An 11,757-nucleotide genomic window follows, 5' to 3' on the forward strand; every position below is an offset into this window, starting at 1 on the left:
AGTACACAGTACACACACAGTACACACAGTACACACACAGTACACACACAGTACACACAGTACACACACTGTACACACACACACACAGACACACACAGTACACACACACAGTACACACACACAGTACACACAGTACACACACACAGTACACACAGTACACAGACACAGTACACACACAGTACACACACAGTACACACACACAGTACACACAGTACACACACAGTACACACACAGTACACACAGTACACACACAGTACACACACAGTACACACACAGTACACACACACACAGTACACACACACAGTACACACACACACACACACAGTACACACAGTACACACACAGTACACACACACACAGTACACACACAGTACACACACACACAGTACACACAGTACACACACACAGTACACACACACAGTACACACACAGTACACACACAGTACACACACACACACAGTACACACACACAGTACACACACACAGTACACACACAGTACACACACACACAGTACACACACACAGTACACACACACAGTACACATACAGTACACACACAGTACACACAGTACACACACACAGTACACACACAGTACACACACACAGTACACACACACAGTACACACACAGTACACACACACAGTACACACACACACACAGTACACACAGTACACACACACAGTACACACACACAGTACACACACACAGTACACACACAGTACACACACACAGTACACACACACACACAGTACACACAGTACACACACAGTACACACACACAGTACACACACAGTACACACACACACAGTACACACACACACACACAGTACACACACAGTACACACACAGTACACACACACAGTACACACACAGTACACACACAGTACACACAGTACACACACACAGTACACACAGTACACACACAGTATACACACAGTACACAGACAGTACACACACAGTACACACACACAGTACATACAGTACACACACAGTACACACACAGTACACACACAGTACACACACACAGTACACACACACAGTACACACACAGTACACACACACACAGTACACACACAGTACACACACAGTACAAACACACAGTACACACAGTACACACACAGTACACACACAGTACACACACACAGTACACACACAGTACACACACAGTACACACACACAGTACACACACAGTACACACACACAGTACACACACAGTACACACACACAGTACACACACACAGTACACACACAGTACACACAATACACACACACAGTACACACACACAGTACACACACACAGTACACACAGTACACACACACAGTACACACACAGTACACACACAGTACACACACACAGTACACACACAGTACACACACAGTACACACACAGTACACACACACACAGTATACACACACACACACAGTACACACACACACACACAGTACACACACACAGTACACACACAGTACACACACAGTACACACAGTACACACACACAGTACACACAGTACACACACAGTATACACACAGTACACAGACAGTACACACACAGTACACACACACAGTACATACAGTACACACACAGTACACACAGTACACACACAGTACACACACAGTACACACACACAGTACACACACAGTACACACACACACAGTACACACACAGTACACACACAGTACAAACACACAGTACACAGAGTACACACACAGTACACACAGTACACACACAGTACACACACACAGTACACACACACAGTACACACACACAGTACACACACACAGTACACACACACAGTACACACACAGTACACACACAGTACACACACACAGTACACACACACAGTACACACACACAGTACACACACAGTACACACACAGTACACACAATACACACACACAGTACACACACACAGTACACACACACAGTACACACACAGTACACACACAGTACACACAATACACACACACAGTACACACACAGTACACACACAGTACACACAGTACACACACAGTACACACACAGTACACACAATACACACACACAGTACACACACAGTACACACACACAGTACACACACACAGTACACACACAGTACACACACAGTACACACAATACACACACACAGTACACACACAGAACACACAGTATACACACACAGTACATACAGTACACACACAGTACACACAGTACACACACAGTACACACACAGTACATACAGTACACACAGTACACACAGTACACACACAGTACACACACAGTACACACACACAGTACACACACACAGTACACACACAGTACACAGTACACACACAGTACACACACACAGTACGCACACAGTACACACACAGTACACACAGTACACACACAGTACACACACAGTACACACAGTACACACACAGTACACACACACATAGTACACACAGTACACACACAGTACATACAGTACACACACACAGTACACACACACAGTACACACACACAGTACACACAGTACACATACAGTACATACAGTACACACACAGTACATACAGTACACACACACAGTACACACACAGTACACACAGTACACACACAGCACACACACAGTACACACACACACAGTACATACACAGTACACACAGTACACACACAGTACACACACAGTACACACACACACAGTACACACACAGTACACACACAGTACACACAGTACACAGTACACACAGTACACACACAGTACACACAGTACACATACAGTACACACAGTACATACAGTACACACACACAGTACACACAGTACACACACAGTACACACACAGTACACACAGTACACACACTGTACACACACACACACAGACACACACAGTACACACAGTACACACACACAGTACACACACACAGTACACACAGTATACACACACAGTACACACACAGTACACAGTACACACACACACACAGTACACACAGTACACACACAGTACACACAGTATACACACACACAGAGTACACACACACAGTACACACACACAGTACACACAGTACACACACACACAGTACACACACACACAGTACACACACAGTACACACACAGTACACAGTCACACACACACAGTACACACAGTACACACACACAGTACACACACAGTACACACACAGTACACACACAGTACACACACAGTACACACACACACAGTACAAACACAGTACACAAAGTACCACAGTACACACACAGTCACACACACAGTACACACACACAGTACACAGTACACACACAGTACACACACACAGTACACACAGTACACACACAGTACACACACACAGTACACACACAGTATACACACACAGTATACACACAGTACACACACACACACAGTCACACACACACAGACACACACAGTACACACACAGTACACACAGTACACACACAGTACACACAGTATACACACAGTACACACACAGTATACACACAGTACACACAGTACACACACAGTCACACACAGTACACATACAGTACACAGTACACACACAGTACACACACACAGTACACACACAGTCACACACAGTACACATACAGTACACAGTACACACACAGTACACACAGTACACACACAGTACACACACAGTACACACAGTACACACACTGTACACACACACACACAGACACACACAGTACACACAGTACACACACACAGTACACACACACAGTACACACAGTATACACACACAGTACACACACAGTACACAGTACACACACACACAGTACACACAGTACACACACAGTACACACACAGTACACACAGTATACACACACACAGAGTACACACACACAGTACACACACACAGTACACACAGTACACACACACACAGTACACACACACACAGTACACACACAGTACACACACAGTACACAGTCACACACACACAGTACACACAGTACACACACACAGTACACACACAGTACACACACAGTACACACAGTACACACACAGTACACACACAGTACACACACACACAGTACAAACACAGTACACAAAGTACCACAGTACACACACAGTCACACACACAGTACACACACACAGTACACAGTACACACACAGTACACACACACAGTACACACAGTACACACACAGTACACACACACAGTACACACACAGTATACACACACAGTATACACACAGTACACACACACACAGTCACACACACACAGACACACACAGTACACACACAGTACACACAGTACACACACAGTACACACAGTATACACACAGTACACACACAGTATACACACAGTACACACACAGTCACACACAGTACACATACAGTACACAGTACACACACAGTACACACAGTACACACACACAGTACACACACAGTCACACACAGTACACATACAGTACACAGTACACACACAGTACACACAGTACACACACACAGTACACACACAGTCACACACAGTACACATACAGTACACAGTACACACACAGTACACACAGTACACACAGTACACACACAGTACACACAGTACACACACAGTATACACACAGTACACACACAGTACACACAGTACACACACAGTACACACAGTACACACACACAGTACACACACAGTATACACACAGTACACACACACAGTACACACACAGTATACACACAGTACACACACACACACACAGTACACACACAGTCACACACAGTACACACAGTACACACACACAGTACACACACAGTACACACAGTACACACACACAGTACACACACAGTCACACACAGTACACACACACAGTCACAGATATACACAGTATACACACAGTACACACACACAGTACACACACACAGTACACACAGACACACACACACAGTACACATAGTATACACACACAGTACACACAGTCACACACAGTACACACACAGTACACAGTACACACACAGTACACACAGTCATACACACACAGTCACACACACAGTCACACACATACAGTACACACACACAGTACACACAGTCATACACACACAGTCACACACACAGTACACACAGACACACACACAGTATACACACAGTACATACACACAGTACACACAGTCATACACACACAGTCACACACATAGTCACACACACAGTACACCTACTCACTCCAACCATCCACCCACTCAACCACCCACCCACTCACCCACTCACCCACCAGCTCACCCACCCACCCACCCAACCACTCACTCACTCAACCACCCACTCACTCAACCACCCACTCACCCACCCACCAACTCACTCACCCACCCACCCACTCACCCACACACCCACCCACCAACTCACCCACCCACCCAACCACCCACCCACTCGCTCACTCACCCACTCACCCATCCACCGACCCACCAACTCACCCACCCACCCATCCAACCACCCACCCACTCACTCAACCACCCACTCACTCACCCACCCACCCACTCACTCACTCACTCACCCACCCACTCACTCACTCACCCACTCACTCACTCAACCACCCACCTACTCACGCACTCACCCACCCACTCACCCACCCACTCACTCACGCACTCACCCACCCACTCACCCACCCACTCACTCACCCACTCACTCACGCACTCACCCACCCACCCACCCACTCACCCACCCACTCACTCACTCACTCACCCACCCACCCACCCACCAACTCACCCACCCACTCACCCACCCACCTTCAACAGGAACCAGAGTGATTTCAGTCCTCAGGAGGACTGGGTCTGCCCAGGATGTGAGTGAGGGAGAGTGGGAAATCAACTCTCCCTTACTCTCACCTGGAGGGGAGAGTGGGGGGAGAGTGGGGGGGTGAGTTAGTGGGTGGGTGAGTTAGTGGGTGGGTGAGTGAGTGAATGAGTGGGTGAGTGAGTGGGTGAGTGAGTGAGTGGGTGAGTGGGTGAGTGAGTGAGTGGGTGGGTGAGTGAGTGAGTGAGTGAATGAGTGGGTGAGTGGGTGAGTGAGTGGGTGAGTGTGTGGGTGAGTGAGTGGGTGAGTGAGTGGGTGAGTGGGTGAGTGGGTGAGTGAGTGAGTGAGTGGGTGAGTGAGTGGGTGAGTGAGTGGGTGAGTGAGTGGGTGAGTGGGTGAGTGAGTGTGAGTGAGTGGGTGAGTGGGTGGGTGAGTGGGTGAGTGAGTGAGTGAGTGGGTGAGTGAGTGGGTGAGTGGGTGAGTGAGTGTGAGTGGGTGAGTTAGTGGGTGGGTGGGTGAGTGGGTGAGTGGGTGAGTGAGTGAGTGGGTGGGTGAGTGAGTGAGTGAATGAGTGGGTGAGTGGGTGAATGAGTGGGTGAGTGTGTGGGTGAGTGAGTGGGTGAGTGAGTGGGTGAGTGGGTGAATGAGTGGGTGAGTGGGTGAGTGAGTGGGTGAGTGAGTGGGTGAGTGGGTGAGTGAGTGTGTGAGTGAGTGGGTGAGTGGGTGAGTTAGTGGGTGGGTGGGTGGGTGAGTGAGTGAGTGAGTGGGTGAGTGAGTGAGTGAGTGGGTGAGTGGGTGAGTGAGTGGGTGAGTGAGTGAGTGGGTGGGTGAGTGGGTGAGTGAGTGAGTGGGTGAGTGTGTGGGTGAGTGAGTGGGTAGGTGAGTGAGTGAGTGAGTGGGTGGGTGAGTGGGTGAGTGTGTGGGTGAGTGAGTGGGTGAGTGAGTGGGTGAGTGAGTGGGTAGGTGAGTGAGTGAGCGAGTGGGTGAGTGAGTGAGTGAGTGGGTGGGTGGGTGGGTGAGTGAGTGGGTGGGTGGGTGAGTGGGTGAGTGAGTGGGTGGGTGAGTGGGTGGGTGGGTGGGTGAGTGAGTGAGTGAGTGGGTGAGTGAGTGGGTGAGTGGGTGAGTGAGTGGGTGGGTGGTTGGGTGAGTGGGTGGGTGAGTGAGTGAGTGGGTGGGTGGGTGAGTGAGTGGGTGAGTGAGTGGGTTATTGGGTGAGTGAGTGGGTGAGTGAGTGAGTGGGTGAGTGAGTGGATGGGTGAGTGAGTGGGTGAGTGAGTGGGTGGGTGGGTGAGTGAGTGGGTGAGTGAGTGGGTGGGTGAGTGAGTGGATGAGTGAGTGGGTGGGTGAGTGAGTGGGTGAGTGGGTGGGTGGGTGAGTGAGTGGGTGAGTGAGTGGTGAGTGAGTGGGTGAGTGAGTGTGTGAGTGAGTGAGTGGGTGAGTGGGTGGGTGAGTGGGTGAGTGAGTGAGTGAGTGGGTGGGTGAGTGGGTGAGTGAGTGGGTGAGTGGGTGAGTGAGTGAGTGGGTGAGTGGGTGGGTGAGTGGGTGAGTGAGTGGGTGAGTGGGTGGGTGAGTGGGTGAGTGAGTGAGTGGGTGGGTGAGTGGGTGAGTGAGTGAGTGGGTGAGTGAGTGGGGGAGTGGGTTAGTGAGTGGGTGAGTGAGTGGGTGAGTGAGTAAGTGGGTGAGTGGGTGAGAGTGTGTGTGAAACACTGAGTGAGTAGTTAGACACACTAGTTAGACAGAGAGTAGTTAGACAGAGAGTAGTTAGACACATTAGTTAGACAGATAGTAGTTAGACAGAGAGTAGTTAGACAGAGAGTAGTTAGACACACTAGTTAGACAGAGTAGTTAGACACACTAGTTACACAGACAGTAGTTAGACAGAGAGTAGTTAGACAGAGACTGAGTGAGTGGCTGAGTGAGTGTGTGAAACACTAAGTAGTTAGACAGAGAGTAGTTAGACATTAAGTACTTAGACACAGACACAGACTGAGTGAGTGGGTGAGTGAAACATTAAGTAGTTAGACAGAGAGTAGTTAGACAGAGAGTAGTTAGACAGAGAGTAGTTAGACACTAGGTAGTTAGACAGAGACTGAGTGAGTGACTTAGTGAGTGGGTGAGTGAGTGAAACACTGAGTGAGTAGTTAGACACACTAGATAGACAGAGTAGTTAGACAGAGAGTAGTTAGACAGAGACTGAGTGAGTGGCTGAGTGAGTGTGTGAAACACTAAGTAGTCAGACACTAACTAGTTAGACACACTAGTTAGACAGAGAGTAGTTAGACACACTAGTTAGACAGAGTAGTTAGACACACTAGTTAGACAGAGAGTAGTTAGACACAGTAGTTAGACACTAAGTAGCTAGACAGAGAGTAGTTAGACACACTAGTTAGACAGAGTAGTTAGACACTAAGTAGTTAGACAGAGAGTAGTTAGACAGAGAGTAGTTAGACACACTAGTTAGACAGAGAGTAGTTAGACACACTAGTTAGACAGAGAGTAGTTAGACACACTAGTTAGACACTAAGTAGTTAGACAGAGACTGAGTGAGTGGCTGAGTGAGTGGCTGAGTGAGTGTGTGAAACACTAACTAGTTAGACACACTAGTTAGACAGAGAGTAGTTAGACACACTAGTTAGACAGAGAGTAGTTAGACACACTAGTTAGACAGAGAGTAGTTAGACACACTAGTTAGACAGAGAGTAGTTAGACACACTAGTTAGACACTAAGTAGTTAGACAGAGACTGAGTGAGTGGCTGAGTGAGTGGCTGAGTGAGTGTGTGAAACACTAACTAGTTAAACACACTAGTTAGACAGAGAGTAGTTAGACACACTAGTTAGACAGAGAGTAGTTAGACAGAGACTGAGTGAGTGTGTGAAACACTAACTAGTTAGACACACTAGTTAGACAGAGAGTAGTTAGACACACTAGTTAGACGGAGAGTAGTTAGACACACTAGTTAGACAGAGAGTAGTTAGACACACAAGTTAGACAGAGAGTAGTTAGACACACTAGTTAGACAGAGAGTAGTTTGACACACTAGTTAGACAGAGAGTAGTTAGACACACTAGTTAGACAGAGAGTAGTTTGACACACTAGTTAGACAGAGAGTAGTTAGACACACTAGTTAGACAGAGAGTAGTTAGACAGAGACTGAGTGAGTGTGTGAATACACTAACTAGTTAGACACACTAGTTAGACAGAGAGTAGTTAGACACACTAGTTAGACAGAGAGTAGTTAGACAAAGAGTAGTTAGACACACTAGTTAGACAGAGAGTAGTTAGACACACTAGTTAGACAGAGAGTAGTTAGACACATTAGTTGGACACAGAGTAGTTAGACAGAGAGTAGTTAGACACACTAGTTAGACAGAGAGTAGTTAGACACACTAGTTAGACAGAGTAGTTAGACACACTAGTTAGACAGAGTAGTTAGACAGAGACTGAGTGAGTGTGTGAATACACTAACTAGTTAGACACACTAGTTAGACAGAGAGTAGTTAAACACACTAGTTAGACAGAGAGTAGTTAGACACACTAGTTAGACAGAGAGTAGTTAGACACACTAGTTAGACAGAGAGTAGTTAGACAGAGACTGAGTGAGTGTGTGAATACACTAACTAGTTAGACACACTAGTTAGACAGAGTAGTTAGACACACTAGTTAGACAGAGAGTAGTTAGACAGAGACTGAGTGAGTGGCTGAGTGAGTGGCTGAGTGAGTGTGTGAAACACTAAGTAGTCAGACACTAACTAGTTAGACACACTAGTTAGACAGAGAGTAGTTAGACACACTAGTTAGACACACTAGTTGGACACAGAGTAGTTAGACAGAGAGTAGTTAGACACACTAGTTAGACACAGAGAGTAGTTAGACACACTAGTTAGACACAGAGTAGTTAGACACACTAGTTAGACACAGAGAGTAGTTAGACACACTAGTTAGACACAGAGAGTAGTTAGACACACTAGTTAGACACAGAGAGTAGTTAGACACACTAGTTAGACACACAGAGTAGTTAGACACACTAGTTAGACACAGAGAGTAGTTAGACACACTAGTTATACACACTAGTTAGACACACTAGTTAGACAGAGAGTAGTTAGACACACTAGTTAGACACACTAGTTGGACACAGAGTAGTTAGACAGAGACTGAGTGAGGTGTCTCACCACCATTGTAGAGAACCAGGGCCCAAGTGTCTCGCCAGGCAAGCCCTGAGGCCTGCAGACTGCCCAACTCTGTGAGTCTCTGGCGGGCAGACGCTGACAAGTGGAAAGAGCCCTCGTCCTAGATAATATAGTCACTTAGTTCAGTCACTTAGTTAGTCACTTAGTCACTTAGTTAGTCAGTTAGTTAGTCACTTAGTCAGTCACTTAGTCATTGACTGAGTAAGCCCTGAGGCCTGCACACTGCCCAACTCTGTGAGTCTCTGGCGGGCAGACGCTGACAAGTGGAAAGAGCCCTCGTCCTAGATAATATAGTCACTTAGTTAGTCACTTAGTTAGTCACTTAGTCACTTAGTTAGTCAGTTAGTTAGTCACTTAGTTAGTCACTTAGTTAGTCACTTAGTCAGTCACTTAGTCATTGACTGAGTAAGCCCTGAGGCCTGCACACTGCCCAACTCTGTGAGTCTCTGGCGGGCAGACGCTGACAAGTGGAAAGAGCCCTCGTCCTAGATAATATAGTCACTTAGTTAGTCACTTAGTTAGTCACTTAGTCACTTAGTTAGTCAGTTAGTTAGTCACTTAGTTAGTCACTTAATTAGTCACTTAGTCAGTCACTTAGTCATTGACTGAGTAAGCCCTGAGGCCTGCACACTGCCCAACTCTGTGAGTCTCTGGCGGGCAGACGCTGACAAGTGGAAAGAGCCCTCGTCCTAGATAATATAGTCACTTAGTTAGTCACTTAGTTAGTCACTTAGTCAGTCACTTAGTTAGTCACTTAGTTAGTCACTTAGTTAGTCACTTAGTTAGTCACTTAGTTAGTCACTTAGTTAGTCACTTAGTCAGTCACTTAGTCAGTCACTTAGTCAGTCACTTAGTCAGTCACTTAGTTAGTCACTTAGTTAGTCACTTAGTTAGTCACTTAGTTTCAGTCACTTAGTCAGTCACTTAGTCTGTCACTTAGTCTGTCACTTAGTCTGTCACTTAGTCAGTCACTTAGTCAGTCACTTAGTCAGTCACTTAGTTAGTCACTTAGTTAGTCACTTAGTTAGTCACTTAGTCAGTCACCCCCCACCAATCCCCCCACCAATCCCCGCCCACCTTGACAGTGAAGACGAGTATCCTGCCTGGAGACACCAGCCCCAGGAACAGTAACATAGACTCATCCTCATGTGGGGAGTAGTTAGTTAGTCACTTAGTTAGTCACTTAGTTAGTCACTTAGTTAGTCACTTAGTTAGTCACTTAGTTAGTCACTTAGTCAGTCACCCCCCACCAATCCCCCCACCAATCCCCGCCCACCTTGACAGTAAAGACGAGTATCCTGCCTGGAGACACGAGCCCCAGGAACAGTAACATAGACTCATCCTCATGTGGGGAGTAGTTAGTTAGTCACTTAGTCAGTCACTTAGTTAGTCACTTAGTTAGTCACTTAGTCACCCACCCCCCCACCAATCCCCCCACCAATCCCCGCCCACCTTGACAGTAAAGACGAGTATCCTGCCTGGAGACACCAGCCCCAGGAACAGTAACATAGACTCATCCTCATGTGGGGAGTAGTTAGTTAGTCACTTAGTCAGTCACTTAGTTAGTCACTTAGTTAGTCACTTAGTTAGTCACTTAGTCAGTCACCCCCCACCAATCCCCCCACCAATCCCCGCCCACCTTGACAGTGAAGACGAGTATCCTGCCTGGAGACACGAGCCCCAGGAACAGTAACATAGAGTCATCCTCATGTGGGGAGTAGACATCAAAGACACGCCGTGACATCACGCTAGCCTGGTGGGGGGGCAAGTGGGGGGCAAGTGGGGGGCAGGTGGGGGGGTGGGTGAGTGGGGGGGTGAGTGGGGGGGTGGGTGGGTGGGTGAGTGGGGGGGGTGAGTGGGGGGGGTGGGTGGGTGATGGTGATGGTGGTGAT

General features: G+C 47.3%; 1 protein-coding gene across 1 annotated transcript in view; it reads right to left on the minus strand.

The window, feature by feature from the left end:
* The window catches only part of LOC116938470 (protein O-linked-mannose beta-1,2-N-acetylglucosaminyltransferase 1), a 125,711-nt gene extending 114,611 nt beyond the window's left edge, over positions 1 to 11,100 (minus strand). The window contains exons 1-3 of the mRNA XM_076056838.1: positions 10,943 to 11,100; positions 9,848 to 9,965; positions 5,670 to 5,768 (exon numbers count right to left, since the gene is read on the minus strand). Coding sequence (XP_075912953.1) covers positions 5,670 to 5,768; positions 9,848 to 9,965; positions 10,943 to 10,999 — 274 coding nt within the window. The 5' untranslated portion in view covers positions 11,000 to 11,100. The remainder of the gene's footprint in view (positions 1 to 5,669; positions 5,769 to 9,847; positions 9,966 to 10,942) is intronic.
* Positions 11,101 to 11,757: the final 657 nt, after the last annotated feature.

The sequence above is a fragment of the Petromyzon marinus genome, chromosome 78 (genome assembly GCF_048934315.1).
Source record: "Petromyzon marinus isolate PM22_M1 ecotype Great Lakes invasive population chromosome 78, UKy_Petmar_22M1.pri1.0, whole genome shotgun sequence".
NCBI lineage: Eukaryota > Metazoa > Chordata > Hyperoartia > Petromyzontiformes > Petromyzontidae > Petromyzon > Petromyzon marinus.